The 21,493-nt window shown below is 37.4% G+C and overlaps 1 protein-coding gene across 1 annotated transcript; it reads right to left on the minus strand.

Moving 5' to 3' along the window:
• Positions 1-1,937: 1,937 nt before the first annotated feature.
• LOC148836894 (fibronectin-like) lies at positions 1,938-20,923 on the minus strand. The gene is made up of 18 exons (XM_088913821.1): positions 20,587-20,923; positions 16,186-17,349; positions 15,558-15,686; positions 14,979-15,239; positions 14,006-14,263; positions 13,447-13,704; positions 12,305-12,559; positions 11,626-11,874; positions 10,836-11,093; positions 9,892-10,146; positions 9,205-9,462; positions 8,421-8,678; positions 7,766-8,020; positions 7,084-7,332; positions 6,272-6,529; positions 5,333-5,590; positions 3,114-3,199; positions 1,938-2,788 (listed from the first exon to the last, which is right to left on the minus strand). The coding sequence occupies exons 1-18, from the start codon at positions 20,678-20,680 to the stop codon at positions 2,708-2,710; spliced, it is 4,884 nt and encodes a 1,627-aa protein (XP_088769947.1). The 5' UTR covers positions 20,681-20,923; the 3' UTR covers positions 1,938-2,707.
• Positions 20,924-21,493: the final 570 nt, after the last annotated feature.

The following is a 21,493-nucleotide window of genomic DNA, read 5'->3' on the forward strand; positions in this document are numbered from 1 at the left end:
CTTCATGTTCTTATACTGAAAATAATTAGTGAATCTCAACATCTCAACAATCTCAGCACAAGAATTAAATTGAAAAAAAGCTGAGCTGTGGTGTGTTGGCATGTATGTAGATCAGCTACTAATCATGTTTAATGAGAGTGGTAGGGAAGGGAATAAGTACTGTGCTACTCTATTGAACAGCTACTGTATGCAATGCAGCTAAAGTCAGTTTCCACAGTACAGTAACAGGCCATGTGGTTATTGAGGTAGATTTAGGTAGAGTCCTATATTAGGATAACTGCAAAACCCGAGCATGTAGAAAAGTTGTGGAAAATAAAAAGTGGGAGTTTGTCAGGGGTCAGGTCAAGGAATGTAGAAGATTACCCAATGTGGACCTCATCCCCTTACTCTGATGCTAGTCTTTCGCAGCAGCAGAAAAAAAAAACAGTTTTGACTGGCTGATCCCACCACCTGAATCAATGGAACCTGTGCTACGTTTACGTACTGTAAATCATTTATACTAAATGTTTTACCGCTTGAATGCATTGTGCCAGGGGCAGGCGGTGAAATAGCCTGGAGTGCTGCGGGTGACTGATCAGATCCTTATGAACACTGCTTTTATCACTGCGTGTGACTTCTGCTTATGGGTCATTATGTTGGAATCTTGGCGAGAAGCAGCTGTTAGCCCGAATGTGTGAAATGTGTGAAGGTGGTGTTGTTGTAATAGTTCAGGTGGGCAGCTGCGTCAGCATGCGTAGACTGCAAAGGAACAAGTAATAGGTTAATTCCATGCTGGAAAAAAAGAAGAAAGAAAACACAACGTTTCGGCCGTGGAGCCTTCTTCAGGTGTGATGAAGGTTGTTGTAATGTACTGTTTTGTTCTTATTTTCTCCTATTTTCTGCAAAACAAAAAACAGTTGAACTAATAAAATTAGTTATAATAGTTATAGTTAGAGTGTTTTTTCATTATCATTTTCATCTGCATTGGACTCTTCAACCATCATGCAATTTCCTCATACCATGTGCAGGAGTAAGCATCGTGTTTATTTTTGAAAAAGACAAGCAACAGTATCATCAGGTAAGGTACATTCCCTAGATTTGTAGAGACTGCAGCGATTCCCCCCTGATTTCCCCTTGCCCGGTTGCACAGGCGGTGGTACATGTATGTGAAGAGAGGCAGAAGAGATTGACCTTTTCTGGTACATGGGCGCGCAAGTCACTGAGGGAGGAGAGGCAGGCAGGAGGCAAAGCTTGGAGCTCAGCTTATGGGTTTGTATGAGAGAGAGAGTAGGGGAAAGGGGCCCCTTTTTATAGAGGCAGGTAGAAGGGAAAAGTGCCTGTAAAATAGAAGGCAGAGGGGTCAGGGTACAGAGGCTCCCAGACGGACTGCTTCCAGGGGCACAACGCTACAATATCAATCATATATATCAACAGTGCATTTCATTCACAGTACTTTATAGCAGTACCAGCTATTAGCAGGTTAAACCAAATTCTCCACAGCAGTTAGACCAAAATATATTCAACTTTCAAAGAAAGCCATACAAATAGCAGGGAGACCAATCAACATGATTTTAATTATAATACAATTTTAATCAAGAGAATGACTACTCAGCAAGTATTTCTCTCTATTTTAGTTCAGTTTTGGCAGAAAAAATAAAACTCCAGGAACTTCAGTTAGCGAAACAGAGGTATCAAAAAGTAGTCTTTTGTACTCTTCTGTATCACAAATATAAATCTCCTTGAATATTCTAAGAAGATGATTTATCCTGTTTGACATGTTGCTTCATTGAATAGAACAGTATGTTTTGCAGATTGGGTATTGCTCTAATGGTGGAATACACTTGGAAAGTGCTGTGTGGTTCAGTGACTGTTGTTCATTTCCTTGTGATATAATAATGTGAAAATGTGTTATGTGGGAAATGTATTTACTGGCAAAGAAAATGTGATACACATATATATTTATATAGGAACAAGTAATAGGTTTATTCCATACTGAAAAAAAGAAGAAAGAAAACACAATGTTTTGGCTGTGGAGCCTTCTCATATATATATACACAACTACAGTATATATTTAACTCAAATAGTACATATAAGTAACCTCTGTCTTAGAATTTAAATTGTCCCTTCAGTATCTAGAACAAGCAAATGCATATTGATACAAAAAATGGCAATGATATGGCAATGAAATGGTCAATGATAATAATTGATTAAAATTATCAGAATTTTAATTTTTATTATCTGAAGATTAAGGGTCCCGTTTACTAATCTTTAAAAGTTTAAAAGCTAACTAAATATAAATAGCTTTACATAATATTCACTTTTTGCAGTTCATACAATTAAATATGATACAAATATTTATTTGTAGGATTTGGCAAAATAAAAAATCCTGTCATCCTACGTTTTGATACGACCCCCAGAACGTTATGCATATTAATTGTACAGGCATCTTGACACTGATTTCAAGACCTCTCTTGCAGTCAGAAACTTTAAGTCATATACCAAAAAGACAAAGCGAATATCATAGACATAAAAAAGCCTAGAAATTGCTCAGGGTGTCAGAAACTACTTTCTATAATTAATGAAAAAGTTCATATTTTGTCCATCAGAACTAGCCCTTGAGGTAAACAAATTACGTTTCCATACAAGAACAAAACAAACAGTACTTCCTCCCATTGGTTGAAGTATTAATTACATATTACTGTCCAGCTGGGGAGAATTAGATGGGCATTCAAATGATTTGTCTTCTTTTTCCTTTCCATCTCAGAGTAAAGGTGTTGGGTGGCAGGTATTTCTGAACTAAAATGTTAAGCTGAAATAAATAAAAACATTTAGAATCAAGTCAGTTTAAATATTTTTGATCATTTTAAATGATAAAACTCCACCCAATATCAAATAGTAAACTCTAGAAAATCATACATAGCACAAAACATCACCATACTGTATATCACTTACACAAATATTGTAAAAACATATTTTGTAGTCAATTGTTCAATAAGCATTATAATTGGTATCATATATGATCTATAAATGCAGGGAATCTTATAAAACTTGATTTCCTACTTTAATTCCAATTGTGACTTAGAGAGAAACTCAAAGAGAAGCAAGATAGAGACAAATGTCTTGAGATGTATTACCCTGTCAACAATTACTGCTTCCATTTCTTCATTAATTTCAACATAGGAAAGAAGTGAGGCCTGGATCCTTGTTGTTATTGGTATTCCTGAAAAGAATGAGAGAAAAAGTCAAATTCTAGACATCAATGTCAAGATTCATTCCAGGTGTGGGGTTAAGAGATTCCAACTGATAGCAGTGACAGACAACTGACTGAGCTCCACCAGGGTGTAGAATTAGGACTGGTCAACCAGGGCTGTCCTGACAGAGAGCTGCTGCTCCAGTCAGGCACTCTGGAACTTGGACTGTGTTGATAAAAGGCTCCATGGGTAGCTGTTTCAGACAAGCAAGTCTGCCCTTTCATTCTCTGTGTGTAGCACAGGGGTTATTTATCTGAGCCGTATACAGACAAAGACACTGTCACGATCGTCTCTCTCTTTTGTTTTTTGTTTAGTTTAAATTCCTTCACCTGTGTCTTGTTCCGCCTTTTCCCTATTTAACCCTGCCCTTCTTTTTAACTTCCATGTTCCTGGTTCCATGTCCTCGTTCCCTGTTTTTATTCTTGTCGTTGTCTTAGATAGACCTTCTGGTTTTGGATTATGGACTGTGCCCTGGTTTCCCTATTTGTGTGGGACTTGTTCGCCCTGCCCCACGCCCCTGAGCACTGGATCCCAGGGTCACGCCCCCCTGTCTGTCATGCCATCCTGATCCTGCCGTGTTTCCCCCGGTGTCCTACTCCAGTCACTTCCGGATTATACTATCTGCATAGGGTCCTAAACTAAACATTCGGGAGTCAGAACCGGCTCCCATTACAGACATAGACATATACAATGGTAATGGTACATGTACTTTGAGCAGTATAACCGGTGTTTCCAAAATTGGTGGGTAAAAAATGGACAAATCAAAAAATGTTTACAAAATACAATCTGTTGTAACTGGTGCAATAGAAGTGCGAGATTGCAAAGGAAAAAAGTCACAGGAATCACACCGATTTGTTTTTGCTGATCAGTTTTAGTGAATAGTGTCTTTTTTTCTTTATTTTCAAACCTGTCCTAGGTTCCTTGATGCTGTTGGTTGAAATGATGGGACTCCAACCATTTAATAGCTACGTTTCTAACGCTAAAATTGAGATACAGCCTTTCTTTATTCAGTGAACTTTCATTATCTTTTACATTATTTCTCTTTGATGTCAAGAGCAGACTGGTAGCACCCACTTCCAAAAACGGATGACAATATGTCTTCTTTTAAGGAGAATGTTTGTCATACAGTAAGTGGCTACCTGCTTTAGTACTAAATGCTGCAAGAACAATGCAAACTGAAGCATTTCATTTCAGCTGAGACAGAAAAGAAGGGAAAAGATGCCTAAATATTTTCCCTGTATCAGACACAGTATACAGTATAATTCACTTTACTTTGAATTAAGGAAATAATTAATGCAAAATGGAGTTTATAACGAAAGTTCGATAGGGATGACAACAACCAAGTTCAATCAGACCTGCCTGTCAGTAATTAGCAATCCCTTCAGATGTCATTTCTTCTCCTAAACACTATAAATACTGTAAGTGATCCTCTTCTCTCCCACGCATACATCTTTTACCTCCTTCCTCCACCTCATCTCCACCTCTGCAGCTGCCCCTTGGTCACTCCTCACTCTGCAGGGGGGTCCCAGCCTCCTCGTGCTCCGGCCAGGAGGTTAGCCCTCAGCGGATTGGATCAAGCCTAATTTCAACTAAACACTCCATAATCCTTTCAGTATAGTTCTTGGGTGTTGTTATTCATTCTTGGGTATTGTTATTCCTAGTGAAAGAAGATAATCTGAAACCTAGAGCTTTTCCAGATCCTGTACCTGTGTTTTATCTTTTTAAGCTGTACTCTGTACCTTTCCCTTGGCCTTCCGAGATGCACAGTGATTTCTCCAATGTAACATAGACTTGAGAAAGACACGAAATAGGTCCTGCTGAAGTACTATGAGAGATAAAGAGCTGGCTTCATGGGCAGGGTAGAACTGACATTGCAACACGTGAAAAAAGATGTGTAGAAATATACAAGGCAGGATTAGTATCAGTATGGAATTAATATGCTGTTATTTTCATATACATCTATTTTGCCTTAGGACCTAAGCATCACGTACAACAGAGTATTTCATTTCATACTTCAATCAGCCTAAACAAAAGTAAGGATGCAGCATTGGTTTACAACTAACTGTGCAGAAAAGCCAGGAAGTGACAAATATTAAACTCACCTGTATTTACTGAAGTTTTTACAGGTTGTCCTTCAGTTTTAGAATCTGCAGCCACAGCAATAACCTGCACTATATAGCTACTGTTAGGTACCAGCCCACTTATTTCAGTGAATAAGGTGTTGACTGTAAAACTTGAATGGCTGCGTCCTATTGCCTCTACTCTGTAGGCAGCAGCACTGCCTTCTGGTGGATCCCACTGGAGTCTGATGGATGTTAAACGGATGTTATTAACAGTCAAATGTTTGATGGTGTCAGGGTCTGTAGGAAATTAAGAACAAAATATCCTTCTAAATCCATCTCTTCAAGTTCATAGTACAGAAGATCAAGACATTTGTTTTAAATTTCGAAGTGTGTTTTCTTTTGTAATATTACATGATATTATAACTTGAAAGAAGAGAAAAAGTTAAAGTGACGAGATATCAATTAATTGTCTTGGAAAAAAAAATTCTATAACATTAATCTCTATCTTAAAATGTATACAAATACCAGACAATACCTAGTGTAATTGCTAAATAGATGTGCGGTATGCAAAAGTGATTCTGTTGTTGCTTAAGAAGAAAAAAACAACAAACATAAATGAACTTGATCAATGCAAATTACAAAGCTAGTACCATAAAGATGATTACAAAAAATCTTCAGGCAAATAAGACACCTCTGTCAAGCATGAGGTTTTTAATTTGTAAATCGTAGATAAGTTCAACTTTCAATTACACCCTGACTTTATAATGAGGAAAAGAAAAAGCATAAATTTCAGAAGCGCACAACAGAAGGCAATGCTCTTCCAAGACCAGAAACTCCCACTCCCACACAAGTACAAAGTAAGTGTAATAAAAGAACATCACACAAACTTCACACATCACAGAAGATGCCGCAGTCCAGTTTTCACTGCTATGCCACAATCAAACATACAGTAGTAAAAGAAATAATATAGACACTCACTTGTATAATTGAAGATACTGACTGGTGTTCCTTCTGTGACACTGTTGGCAGCCAGAGAGATGACCAGCAGTGTATAACCATTACCAGGAACTAATCCAGTCACATTCGCAAATAAAGAGCTGACCGTCATGTTATTGCCTTGATTTCCAATGGTCACAATCCTGTATCTAGATACATTTCCAATGGGCTCACTCCACTGGAGGAATATGGACGTAGTTGTAATGGAACGAGCTGTCAAACTGGTAACAGCTTCAGGATCTGTGAAAATACCAGGAAAATAGACAAAACCTAAGATGGACACCAAGGTTCTTATCAAAGGAAGAAGAGGAGAGGGAGGGATGAGTGAAAGAAAAGGCAGATAGACACATCTGAGGAGGGATAAGGTGTTTCTTACCTTATGGTCACTAACATATTTTGACCATTTTTATATACTTTTGAAATTGTTTTTCATTATACATTGGTTAATATGATTTTGGGAAATATGACACGAAAAAATAAATATATATGAATATAACATATATGAAATACAATAAATATATATCTACATAAATAACATATGAAAATTTTATCCTTAACAAATGTCCTTTATGGATTTTAAACACCACAATTTTGTGTCAAAATAATACCATACATTAGTAAGGAGAAAAAAGAGTGAGACCTCAGTGAAACTTTAAGGGATGCAAATGGCATTTACAAATGAAATGTACATATAATCTATCAACAGTTTGACATAACAGGGACAATAATATTTCAGCATATCTAAATAATGTGTTCCTGCAAAGAATCTTGGTATATCTTGATATGCAACATACTTGTATATCCTGTGACTATGTCTTCAGCAATTTCAACACTGTGGGCACCCAGAGCTGTGACCCGCAGTGAGTATTGGGTACCAGGTTCAAGTCCAGTGACATTAGCAAACACTGCGGTCACCGTGAAGTTTATGACACCTGCTGACTCCACCCTGTAGCTCGACACGTTTCCTATTGGTGCACTCCAGGTAAGATACACCCATCTCGTGGAAGTGGAGTTTATTTTCAATGAAGGAAGTGGGTAGCGAACTGAGAAAACAAGAATGATTTCAGCACGTGTATTAAATTAAATAGTAGCCAAGTTATAAATACTGTACTCATACAGTTATTGCTCCAAACAAAAATCCCTGATTAATCATTCATTCAGTTTTCCCTGATTATATTATTGAATATCCACTGTAATTTATGATACTATCACTTACCCCTTGAAATTCAAATAAACTAGACGAGTAATAATAACAATATTCCTCTTAGAGGTGACTGCAAGTCTCATAACCAGGCTATAGGGTCCTTAAAAATGTGCAAATTCAGCAGAGATCTTCTCTAAAGTACCAACTTTCCTACTCAATCATTGTTTAATATTCTTTCCCTTGAAAGTGGATGCAGAAGAATATTAAAAAGGGTAAATTTGTTATGTTATCCACACATTTTATGAATGAAAAGGCCATTTCTCTGCACTCACTTGTAGATGCTGTGATTGTTGCTGCAGCTCCCTCAGTTACACCATCTCCAGCTACAGCAATGACCTGAAATGTGTAGCTGTTACCAGGTGTAAGTCCAGTAATGTTCGTGGACAGAGTGCTCACTCTAATGTTAATGCTTCCCAATTCACTGGACAAAATCCTGTAGCTAGAAGCATTTCCAGCAGGGGCATCCCAGCTAAGAAAGATCGATGTCATCGTGGAGAAGGATGTCAAGCCAGTAACAACTTCAGGCTCTGTGAAAAGTTAATAAAAAAACAGATGATAAGCCTAAGGAGGCATTTTCTTTTACAAAGCAGCAATAAAAATTGTAATTCTGATTAATGGGAACATGTGTTTGCCAAAATCACCTCTCTAACATTTAAAGAATAAAGGAGAATAAATCAAAACTTCTTCTGAAAATATTACAGTATGTAATACACTTGCAAATACTGTGATAGACACTGCGACATTGTCAGGAACATTGTCAGCAACCACAACATTCCCTCATAATGTACAATGAAAATTGCACAAACTTTAGGCAGAAGAGCCACAGTCCAGAATTGAACCGAGGATCCAATAGCTGTCAGGCAGCAGCACTAACCACTGTACCACCATGTCACACACAAAGGTAGAAAAGGAAATTAAATAACTCACTTGTATAATTGAAGATACTGACTGGTGTTCCTTCTGTGACACTGTTGGCAGCCAAAGAGATTACTAGCAGTGTATAACCATTACCAGGAACTAATCCAGTCACATTCGCAAATAAAGAGTTGACTATCATGCTATTGCCTTGATTTCCAATGGTCACAATCCTGTATCTAAATACATTTCCAATGGGCTCACTCCACTGGAGGAATACGGACGTAGTTGTAATGGAACGGGCTGTCAAACTGGTAACAGCTTCAGGATCTGTGAAAATACCAGGAAAATAGACAAAACCTAAGAAGATGGACACCAAGGTCCTTATCAAAGGAAGAAGAGGAGAGGGAGGGATGAGCTAAAGGAAAATGTAGATAATCTGAGGAGGGAGAATGTTTGACGAGCAGATTAGATTTAAGATGTTAAACAGCTGAGGAAGCATATTTTACAAGTAAAATGATCATTGTTTCTTGCATATTATTTTTTTGTTTTTAATTATATATTTGTTATTAATATTTAGACAAACTTGACTGAGAATATAAAGCATATAATTTATCCTTAATAAATATAGGCATGGCATTTTACAACCAGAATTAAGTGGTAAAATAATACCACACAATAGCAAGAACAAAAACAATTAACACAAGAGATTAAATTACAATTGGTATTTATACATTTTTGAGAGATAAAATGCACTACTACTACTACTACTACTACTAATAATAATACTTTAGTGTGGCTAAATAAACAATGTAGTCCTGCAAAGAATATAAGTATATCTTGGTATGCAACATACTTGTATATCCTGTGACTATGTCTTCAGCAATTTCAACACTGTGGGCACCCAGAGCTGTGACCCGCAGTGAGTATTGGGTACCAGGTTCAAGTCCAGTGACATTAGCAAACACTGTGGTCACCGTGATGTTTATGACACCTGCTGACTCCACCCTATAGCTCGACACGTTTCCCATTGGTGCACTCCAGGTAAGATACACCCATCTTGTGGAAGTGGAGTTTATTTTCAAGGAAGGAACTGGAATGACTAGGTAACGAACTGAGAAAACAAGAATGATTTCAAAAATTAAATTAAATTAATTAATTGTCAAGTTGTAAATACTCACAATTACTCCAAACAGAAATCTGTTTAAACAGTCATCCAATATACCTGTAGGTGAATACACACTGCCATTCACAGGCACACAGTAATGATCCTATCTGTTTCAACTGGAATTCCGAATAAACTAGATGATAAATTACTCTGTTTAGGAGACTGCAAGACTTTGCAGCTATCTTGTTGGCTCCTCAGCTACGTTTACATGTATTTCAGATAATCTTAAAAGGAAATATTTTCAAGTTCTTCAATCGTTATACTGTATATATAGTATATTTTCATCAAACTGGATGCAGGAGAATATTAAAAAGGATAAATTTGCTATGTTATCCACACATCATATAAATGAAAAGGCCATTTCTCTGCACTCACTTGTAGATGTTGTGATTGTTGCTGCAGCTCCCTCAGTTACACCATCTCCAGCTACAGCAATGACCTGAAATGTGTAGCTGTTACCAGGTGTAAGTCCAGTAATGTTCGTGGACAGAGTGCTCACTCTAATGTTAATGCTTCCCAATTCACTGGACAAAATCCTGTAGCTAGAAGCATTTCCAGCAGGGGCATCCCAGCTAAGAAAGATCGATGTCATCGTGGAGGAGGATGTCAAGCCAGTAACAACTTCAGGCTCTGTGAAAAGGCGATGAAAAAAGGTTGAAGATAAACCTTAGTCGGCATTTTCTTTTACAAAGGACAAATAAGAAATGTAACTCTGATCAATGTGAACTTGTGATACCAACATTGTATCTCTGACCCTTAAAGTACAAAAGAGAATAAATCAAAACTTGGAAATATTACAGTACAATAAGTAATACACATGCAAATACTGTGATTGACACTGCAGCTTTGTCAGGAACATTGTCAGCAGCCACAACACTGCCTCATAGTGTATAACCTGGCCTGGATTGAGGTCCAGCCACAATAATGAATATTGTCATCCATACTGTATGTTTATTATTTATCAGAAAGTCACATATTCCTAGTCTGGGTCACTAAACACAAAGTCTATCCTAGAGAGGTACAGGATTCAAGGTACACTGTAGAGTGAATCCTTGGACAGGACACCAGTGTCTCACAGGGCACACAAAAATACACCAAACTATTTAGAGAAACCACCTAACCCAACCGAAATGCCTATCTACAGTGGAAGGAAACTGAAGCTCTTGGTCTCTGTGGACCTTGAGAGAACATGCAAAGCTAACACAAAAGATGTCACAGTCTAGAACTGAACCCAGGACCCAACAGCTGTGAGGCAGCAGCACTAATCACTGCACCACCATGTCACACACAGAGGTAGGAAAGGAAATTAAATAACTCACTTGTATAATTGAAGATACTGACTGGTGTTCCTTCTGTGACACTGTTGGCAGCCAGAGAGATGACCAGCAGTGTATAACCATTACCAGGAACTAATCCAGTCACATTCGCAAATAAAGAGCTGACCGTCATGTTATTGCCTTGATTTCCAATGGTCACAATCCTGTATCTAAATACATTTCCAATGGGCTCACTCCACTGGAGGAATATGGACGTAGTTGTAATGGAACGGGCTGTCAAACTGGTAACAGCTTCAGGATCTGTGAAAATACCAGGAAAATAGACAAAACCTAAGAAGACGGACGCCAAAGTTCTTATCAAAGGAACAAGAGGAGAGGGAGGGATGAGTGAAAGGAAAGACAAATAGGAGCAGCTGAGGATGGAGAATGTACAGTACAAAGATCAGAATTAAGACGTTAAGTAGTTGGGGAAACATCTGTTACGTTTAATATGTTAATAGAAATATTAGCATATATTTTTAACAGTTTTTCATTATATATTTGTTAACAATATGGAAAGAATCTTCACTAAAGATGTATGAAATTAAGCAGTTGAGTGAATAGACTTTGGGATATTACAACACTGTGTGGAAAAGGTGCCACACAATAGTAAGGTTAATAAGTTAATAAGTGCTAACACTTTAGACAAAGGCATGCAAATCACATTTATTAATGTTTGTATTTTGTAAATGAAATTTAACTACAACCTATCAACAGGGTACTACTGTGGTTAAATAAATAATGTGTTCTTGCAACGAATATACAGTATACTGTATCTGAGTACTCAACATACTTGTATATCCTGTGACTGTATCTTCAGCAATTTCAAATCTGTTGGCACCCAGAGCTGTGACGCGCAGTGAGTATTGGGTACCAGGTTCAAGTCCAGTGACATTAGCAAACACTGCGGTCACCGTGAAGTTTATGACACCTGCTGACTCCACCCTGTAGCTCGACACGTTTCCTATTGGTGCACTCCAGGTAAGATACACCCATCTCGTGGAAGTGGAGTTTATTTTCAAGGAAGGAAGTGGGTAGCGAACTGAGAAAACAAGAATGATTAAAAAAATTATATTAAAGGAATTAATTGCCAAGTTGTAAATACTCACAATTACTCCAAACAGAAATCTCTGTTTAAACAGTCATCCAATTTACCTGTAGGTGAATACACACTGCCATTCACAGGCACACAGTAATGATCCTATCTGTTTCAACTGGAATTCTGAATAAACTAGATGATTAATTACTCTGTCTTCCACATGCAAGACTTTGCAGCTATCTTGTTGGCTCCTCAGCTACGTTTACATGTATTTCAGATCATCTTAAAAGGAAATATTTTCATGTTCTTCAATCGTTATACTGTATATATAGTATATGTTCATCAAACTGGATGCAGGAGAATATTAAAAAGGATAAATTTGCTATGTTATCCACACATCATATAAATGAAAAGGCCATTTCTCTGCACTCACTTGTAGATGCTGTGATTGTTGCTGCAGCTCCCTCAGTTACACCATCTCCAGCTACAGCAATGACCTGAAATGTGTAGCTGTTACCAGGTGTAAGTCCAGTAATGTTCGTGGACAGAGTGCTCACTCTAATGTTAATGCTTCCCAATTCACTGGACAAAATCCTGTAGCTAGAAGCATTTCCAGCAGGGGCATCCCAGCTAAGAAAGATCGATGTCATCGTGGAGGAGGATGTCAAACCAGTAACAACTTCAGGCTCTATAGAAACATGGTGAAAAACAGGCAGTAATGGGTTTAAATATTGCATTTAAGAAGGATTTTTCTTTTATAAAAAAGTAATATTAACTTACAGTATTTATCATTGGTCAGCATGGTACCTCTGACATGTTAGGCATAGCCCAGAGTATGTTTTTAATTTTTTCATCTCATATACAGTATACTGTCAGGAGGTGATTGAAAAACAATTCTTAACAATTAAAATCACTAAAGTATTAAAAATGTAAAAATCAAAAGATGTTATATAGTATGTAAAATATAGTACTTGTAAAAACCATAATGGACAACTTTACGGTCGCATTGTGAGCTAACTTAACAGTTAATTATGTATACCTAGGCCCAAGTCGAAGTTACTTGACTTCAGTAAATTAAGCTTTTACTATCATATTATTGTGAAATCAATTCTACACAGACTGCATAAATATTTAGGCACATTGAAATGTGTTGAATATCCAGTCTGTTCTTAATAACTTGTTTATCCATCAAATTAAAATGTCCCAAGTAAAAAATAATGAAAGTCTTTAACAACAAGAATAACATCTTGCCGATTATTGTCACGCTCCTGTTCGTATGAATCACATTAGCAATACATTTCTTTTCCACATCACTTAAGATTCCTTGGTGTTTATTGCATATTCTTTGGTTCAGACTGAACATTATTCGGCCGTAAGAAAGCTTTTTTTATCACTACAAGAATATATTTAAATCAATGTCTTTTATCATACAGTATTTATACTGTATATACCCTAGAACATAGTAAAAGTCAGATGTTTTAATTTTTAAACAATCAAAATGTTATTATAATGTGTCATGAATGAGTTGACATTTGGTATAGATTAAATTAATGGTAGTTAAACAAAGGCACCCACTTGTATAATTGTCGATCCTAACTGGATCCCCTTCTGTGAAGTTGTCAACAGCCACAGCTGTGACTTGCAGAGTGTAAGGATTACCAGGTACTAGTTCTGTCACATTTGTGAACAAAGAGCTCACTGTCATGGATTTGCCTTGAGGTCCAATCGCCGCAACCCTGTAACCAGACACATTTCCAGTGGGCCCTGTCCAGTTAAGACATATTGAGGTTGTTGTAATGGAGAGGACTGTCAAACTGGTGACAACTTCAGGCTCTGTGGAACACAAAACATTTATATTAAAATATGCACCAAACATTTGTTTTTTTTTTAATGTGTGGAAAAAGTGACTCTAATTTTTATGACAAATGAGCAAAGAAGGGTGGGAGATGGAAGATTCAGAGGACACGAAAAGAGAGATCTGAAGAGGGGTGTAGAAGAGATTACGTCTGAGCTCTGTTAAACACCCATGGAAGTAAATTGCTTGTATTTCCTTTGTTCTCAGTGAAATGTTTGTTTCCATGTTTCTTTTCATACATTTAATATAGTAAAAATGAGGAAGTAATTTCATACTTACTTGTTGACCTTGTGACTATTACTGTGTCTCCTTGTGTAACACGGTCGACAGCTACAGCAGCAACTTGCAGTCTATAACTGCTACCAGGTATGAGTCCACTTATATTAGTAAATGGGATGCTCAATTCCACAAATTTCATTGTTTGTCCAAATACCCAAATTCTGTACATAGATAAGTTTCCAGCTGGCGCAATCCAGCTAAGAAATATTGAATCTGTGGAAATGGCGGTGACTGTCAAATTGGTAACAACCTCTGGCTCTGCGAAAATAAATTTTAGATGAAGAAAAAGTTTTAAGGACTGAAATGTTTTAATATGAAATATTTTTTTATTATTTTTAATATTCTGAATAATCATAATTATATAAAATAAATTAGATGGCATGGTTGATGGATGCTTATAAATTTAATTTTAGCTACAGAAATAGAAGAATTGTTATTCACTGAAAAATAAACTAAAAACTAAGGAAGTAAGGAAGGCACTACTACTGAGCACAGAATATAAGGAACATTCTTCACTTCTTGAGAAACAACGCCCCCTGGGGGAAGACAATCATCCATCCATTTAAGGCCACATCTAACCCTTCACAGGGCTAAAACCCTTCACACAGAGACACAAACACAGTCATGCTCGTACTTACACCTAGGGCCAGTGTACTCAGAAGCCAATTAACCTGTCTATATGTTTTTAGACTGTGGGATGAAACTGGAGCACTGAAGGAAATCCATGTGAACACAGAGAGAACAAACAAACTTCATACAGATAGCATCCCAGGAATTGAACCCAACCACTGTGCTACCATGTCACCATAAGGCAACCAAGAATATGAAAAGTGAAATAAGATTGGTCTGACCTTATCTACTGGATAATCATCTGCCATCCTTCAATAATGGCATATATTTAGATGTATAAAAAAGACACCCTTTAGAAATTCTTATTTTCTTGTTTCCAGAAAAAAACATACTTAATACCTACTTGTGGAAGCAGTGATTGTCACTGGAGTCCCATCAGTACCATTCTCAGCAGACGCAGAGCTGAGAGAAATTTGCAGTGTGTAACTGTTTCCAGGCACGAGTCCAGTTATATTAGTGGAAAGAGAATTCACTGTGACGCTTTTGCCTTCATTTCCAATAACCAAAATCAGGAAAGTATAATTTCCACTTGGTACATTCCAACTAAGGGAAACTGATGTTGTTGTAAAGGAGGTGACAGTGAAATCCGTAATGACCACACGCCCTGTGGAAAGATTTTGAAGAGAAAAAACAATAGCATGGACACACTGAATTTGGCTAAAGTTGACTCCCCATTACTTCAATGTTAATTGTATGTCAAATGAATGATCAAAAGGTGGCTTCTGCCATTTTTTTTCAATAAGAATATAATATGTGAATTACCTGACATTTCTATTCATAAGTCACAGAAGAGAGGTATCATGGAAATCATCCATAATAAAATGGATTCAAAATGTTTCTTAATGTTTAATGTTTTCTTGTTAAATAAAGTGGTACAAACCCATTCAACACATATCTACAGTTCTCTAAATTAAGGATTTACCTTTATTACATGTAGCAGAAAAGTCTTGGCAACAGTCTGATAAATTAAAGCAAGCTTCATCACAAAAGCAGTCTAGCTGGACACAGGAATCATTCCGGCCTGGACAACAGAAATGGCCACCACAGCTTCCTAGAAAAACAAAAATGTGTTTTTCAATAGTTTATCAATGAACAGAATCAGAAGAAAAATACTGGAACAAAAAAGGAGATTCACTACTTTATTTATTAAATAATATAGTTAAAATAATTCAAACTTGTCAAAAGTTTTAGAAATTTATAGAGTGAATACTTTTAAGGTTTGATTTTCACAGCATTTCATGAACAGAGAACAGTATTTATTCAACTTAACAAATTGTCAAGCAAGTTGTCTGAGACATACAGTATGGTGCTGCCACCTGTATCTGCATATATTCGACCAAAACATTTAACCTTTAGAAGGACTCAGAAAAGAAGATTGATATCTCCTAAATCTTCTATTTATAATTCATGGAACATTTTTAAATTTCTTTGTGTATCACACAGGCACTGATGTGCCACTACATGTTTTTAAAATCTATTGATTTTACACTTTTTACGTCATTTATGTCTTTTTGTCAGGAACCTGTTGGTCATACTTAAGTTTCATTTACCTTTTGCAGAAGCTGTTGTTTCATTGTTGCTCATAGGTGTTGTAGAAGGAGATGTGGTGTTTGTTAGGGGAAGTTTAGTTGTAGTTGGTGGGGGTGTAGTTGTGGTTGTTGGGAGAGATGAGGTTGTGGAGAAGGGTATAGTTGTAATTGTGGAGGTAGATGAGGTTGTGGAGGGAGGTGTAGTTGTGATTTTGGGAGGAGATATAGTTGTAGTTGTAGGTGGAGATGAGGTTGTGGAGAGAGGTGTAGTTGTAGTTGTAGTTGCAGGTGGAGATGAGGTTGTGGAGAGAGGTGTAGTTGTGGTTGTAGGTGGAGATGAGGTTGTAGGAGGAGGTGTAGCTGTGGTTGTGGGAGGAGATGAGGTTGTAGGAGGAGGTGTAGGTGTGGTGGTGGGAGATGAGGTTGTAGGAGGAGGTGTAGTTGTGGTGGTGGGAGGAGATGAGGTTGTAGAAGAAGGTGTAGTTGTGGTGGTGGGAGGAGATGAGGTTGTAGAAGGAGGTGTAGGTGTGGTGGTGGGAGGAGATGAGGTTGTAGAAGAAGGTGTAGTTGTGGTGGTGGGAGGAGATGAGGTTGTAGAAGAAGGTGTAGTTGTGGTGGTGGGAGGAGATGAGGTTGTAGAAGAAGGTGTAGTTGTGGTGGTGGGAGAAGATGAGGTTGTAGGAGGAGGTGTAGTTGTGGTGGTGGGAGGAGATGAGGTTGTAGAAGGAGGTGTAGGTGTGGTGGTGGGAGGAGATGAGGTTGTAGAAGGAGGTGTAGGTGTGGTGGTGGGAGGAGATGAGGTTGTAGAAGAAGGTGTAGGTGTGGTGGTGGGAGGAGATGAGGTTGTAGGAGGAGGTGTAGTTGTGGTGGTGGGAGGAGATGAGGTTGTAGAAGAAGGTGTAGTTGTGGTGGTGGGAGGAGATGAGGTTATAGGAGGAGGTGTAGTTGTGGTGGTGGGAGGAGATGAGGTTGCAGGAGGAGGTGTAGTTGTGGTTGTTAGGGGAGTTGAGGTTGTGGTGGGAGGTGTAGTTGTGGCTATTTGGGGAGATATTGTTGATATGGACACAAGAACAGATGGAGGTGTTGTTGTAGGAGCTGGCATTGTACTTGCAGGAGGTGATATAAGTGTTGGGGTTGTATGCAACATAGCTGTTTCATTTGAGGGAAAACTTGATCCTGTTGTTTCTACAAGACAAAAAAGGACATGATTATTTGGAAAAATGGTGAATATATTTTCAAATTAAAGTTTTAAATAAGAATATCATAGATCTTTATATGAATTACTGAGTATAATAACAATCTGCTCTGATTCACAATGGAATGCCTTTACTCTGTTATTATTGCAAACCCATATCAGTATATTAAATAATTTTGCATATATAAGTACAGGTTTATAATATGTAGTTTGCAATGTGTGATAGTGATTGCCAAGCTTGGCACCACAGTGAAGAGAGTTACCGGAAATACTTCTCTAAAGACTTCTACAGACACAGCAGTGTGGTTTAGAGAAGAGTCAATGTAACTAAAATAATTGACCTTTACAGTATATCTTTAAGGGCAGTGTCACTGGTTGTATGTCACTGGGACAACATCTTTGAGCCTGTTATGGTGCACTTTGATGTCACCATGCACATGATCATGATAGTACTTCTTCAGAGATACTGTATATAGGCCCTGCCTTGGCAAGCAATGCCTCCTGACCTCTCACCTACAGAACCAAGAGTCCAAGCATAAAAGCTCACCGACCTACCCTGCAATACTTCAAGCAGCTTAGGTTCTTTCTACTAAAGAATTTGAAAGCGAAGGGGTGAGATTAACTCAGTCAGAAGACTGGGAAAAGAACTGGATACCAGGCTACAAAGGTGAGATGATCATGAGGCCTTTATTTCAGAAGATCAGGCGCAATATACCAGCGTGAGAGAAAAGGTTCTTCTCTGCCCCTGTCCTCCTAGCTACTTTCCTTTTATAGCCAGGTACAGTAACAACAAGTAAAAAACCGCAATACAGTGGCTACGTCCTCATCTCCATCCTTCGATTAAAAAGACAGTTGGAATGCCTTCCGCCTCCTTTCTCTCCCTGTCAGATACTCATCATTTCTAACTATCAGCAGTCTACACATTGTTAATGTCAGAATTACAAAGACAGGTTTTTTAACAATAGCACAAAAAGTTAAGCATAAGCATCGGTGATTCTAGTTAAGATAGGTTACACAGAGGATATAGGCCTGTTACTAATGCACTGATAACAATAATGTTATATACTGTATAAGATCAAATCCAATCCTTCATGTTCTATATTTGCCTTCTCTTAGGAGACATTTCCTATAAACACATTGTCTCATTCTGCTTCTTACTCTTTACCATCCTTATCCTTCTTTTCAGCTTTCTCTGCAATAGCACTAATCCAGGCCATCTCTCCTTGCAACCACTCTCTTTTTTATCCTGATGCTCTCTCAAGTGCCCTCTGGAACTGCCAGTCTGCCACAAACAAAGTGGATGACAATTTTGCTGGTTGTGTTGCTAGACTGACTAAATCAGCAGTTTCTGACTGGGGTTTCCACTGTCAGCTGTTGTTTCAGACAGCATGACAAAATAAATCAAAGCAATACCAAAACATGGGATTTCGCCTTGTGCTATTTGGATACACTGTTTTTGATTCTTGCCAGAAACATTGATCTGTTTGATCTGCATGAAATACCGAAATCGATAAGTGAGAGTATGGAACAAGCTTAAGGGTCATGTTGTTGATGCCATTACCCCAGCTTCATCCAAGAAACAGGTGGATGTGATCCTTCGATTAATTATCTACTACCTACCAAACAGATTAGATGTCTGGAATGGCCTCCTACCATTCGTCACCTTTCTTAGGTATGGTTTCAGTATGTCAAAGCACGCACAGAAACACAAAGGCATTCAGAGGCTAAGCAAATTGAAAATTTATCTGGTAGCACAACAAAGTGCACTTTGCGGAAACAAATGTTGTTAATGCAAACAAGAGATGTCAGATATGGGTACAGTGCGTTAAGATACATAGATACTGAGCTATGACACTGAATTATGCTCATCAAATTCAAATCGTTGTGAGTTTTGTAAGAAAGCTATTAACCTAGCAAAATTGACAAAGAAGGCTACAGGAATTTCAGTTTTATTTTTTCAATAAAGTAGAGATAACCGCAGTGTTTAATTTATTCACCAGTATCGTCTGATACAGTACTAGTTTAAAACTCTCCAATTTAATGAGACATATAATTACATATAAAGCATGAAACCTATAAGGACAAGCAACATTAACTTTCTGAGCAAAATGTGAAGAAACTGCTTGACAGTACAGAAATAATGAATTCTATACCTTCCATGGAACATAAAGCTCGTAAGGTCATCTTGCATATGAGCACAGAGGTGAAAGAACTACATATTTCAAATTCTGAGACTTCAATAAGATTCCTTATTTGTAGTAATTTTGTCAACTCTATTCTTCACATTCTGTTGACTAGGTAATATTGTATTACTCTAAGATGTCCCATATATACAGTAAATAGTGGACAATTCTTAAAGCTTTCACAAAATGCCAAAGTGCTTTATTTTTTAAAGTCATTTTACATTCCTTATAAGCTTCAGCACGCGCTTATTAGTAATGTGTACTTCAAGATCCTGCTTGATTTGTTTCCTTTCACTTTTAAAAGAAGCACTGAGACAGGCTACACAAGTTTTTGCTCTTAATCTGAAACAACTCTTCAACAACATCAGAACTAAAACATTAATGATCAACCAAACTATTCATGCTTCCACTTAACCATGCCATAAAGTATGCCTCATCAACAATACAATTCAATGTTTTAAATGTAAAAGCTGTTCCCCCCATCCTGACACGTAGTAAAGATACCAAATGCACTTTTTTAAAATCTTGCCTATGAAAATTTTTACTTCTATATACGCTAAAGTACTTATCTTTAGTTTCTTGAGAATTGCTTTTGGTCTATCAATCAGATCCCATTTATTTTACAGCAAATGATTCTGGTGGTTTCAACTTTGTATGTTATACTTTCACATACAGTACAAAACTTGCAATGAGCTTCAAAACCTTAGTCTGGAGATAAGCTTTTCTCTTATGACATGTTGTAGATACACCAAGACTGATTTAATATTAGGCTAGATTAGTAGATTATTATTAATAGAAGGCTTAACGGCTAAAACGCTGTGTTTTCTTTGTTCTCTTTTCAGCATGGAATAAACCTCTTACTTGTTCCTTTGCAGCCTACGCATGCTGACGCAGCTACCCACTTGATTTAATATTATACAAACTTGTTTATAATAAAAATAACAGTGTAGTGGTGTGAGTGAAAGGCGAGAACTCACCAAATCTGAAATAGTATTATGAAACTGTAAAATATCTAACAATTTTTTTTAAAATAAAAATCCTTACCTGTTGTTGGCGTCTCTAACTGTTCAAAAGATGTGTTGATACAAATCACAAAGAAAATCAAATTAATTCCTGCTTTTTTAAATAAAAAGTACATGTTTTACTCTTGCCCTGGCAAACAAGTATCCTGATTTTATTCCGAAAGTATGTCTCTTAAATGAAAGTTACATTGCCCTCAGCTATACTTTAAGGCTGTCAAAGGCTTTGAGAGAATTGTTTCCACCCTGTCTAATTTTCTTCAGGACACACCACGTTGATGTTCTGCCAAACCCACAAGCAGAGCACAGGTGATCGAAGATCATGCGTGTGCGACTGCTAGAGCTTTTGCATTATGAACATCTCAGCGTATCCTTGCAAATGTCAGAGAATGCCCTTCTCAGAAAGGTAATTGTTTTCGTCATCCTATTGATGCTATCAGCACAAGCATGTGTGTAAGCTCATTTTTTTCTTCCTTAAAGAGTCTCATATTTCACACAGCTGATGTTCAGCCCTGTGAAATCTGGTCAGCTACAACAGACATTATTTGGAGCTTTTAACACACGCTTTCTGTTTAAGCATATTTTATGTTCAACGTGTACCTTAATTTTGGACTTTATTCCTGCTTCACTGTTAAGCTTACCGTGGTAGGTTAATTATAATTGTTATAATAAGACATTGACAAAGAGATCTAGCATATTAATAATTGTTTGAATTTACAGTGCATAGCTCTTTTGATTCGATAGGGTCCCAAAGCTCTTTACACATAGAGCAGCTATTAAATACTCCTGTGAAGCACACTAACCCCTTAGTTGACACACAGCAGCTATTCTTTGCTATTCTTTGAAATGCTTTGAAAGGCTATTTATGAGGCACATTAACACAATGGCACCTGAGTGCTTAGATCCCCTTCAGTTTGAACATCGTTGTAACA

The sequence above is a fragment of the Atractosteus spatula genome, chromosome 4 (genome assembly GCF_055471065.1).
Source record: "Atractosteus spatula isolate fAtrSpa1 chromosome 4, fAtrSpa1.hap1, whole genome shotgun sequence".
Lineage (NCBI taxonomy): Eukaryota > Metazoa > Chordata > Actinopteri > Semionotiformes > Lepisosteidae > Atractosteus > Atractosteus spatula.

Excerpts from the sequence above, each read along its gene's own strand:
- LOC148836894 (XM_088913821.1), bottom strand. The coding sequence starts at position 20,680 with ATGTACTTTTTATTTAAAAAAGCAGGAATTAATTTGATTTTCTTTGTG. Across the intron at positions 11,094-11,625 it reads TACAGTCACAGGATATACAA|ATCCTGAAGCTGTTACCAGT; the intron begins GTATGTTGAGTA and ends GTATTTTCACAG. Across the intron at positions 3,200-5,332 it reads AAAAACTTCAGTAAATACAG|GAATACCAATAACAACAAGG; the intron begins GTGAGTTTAATA and ends CATTCTTTTCAG.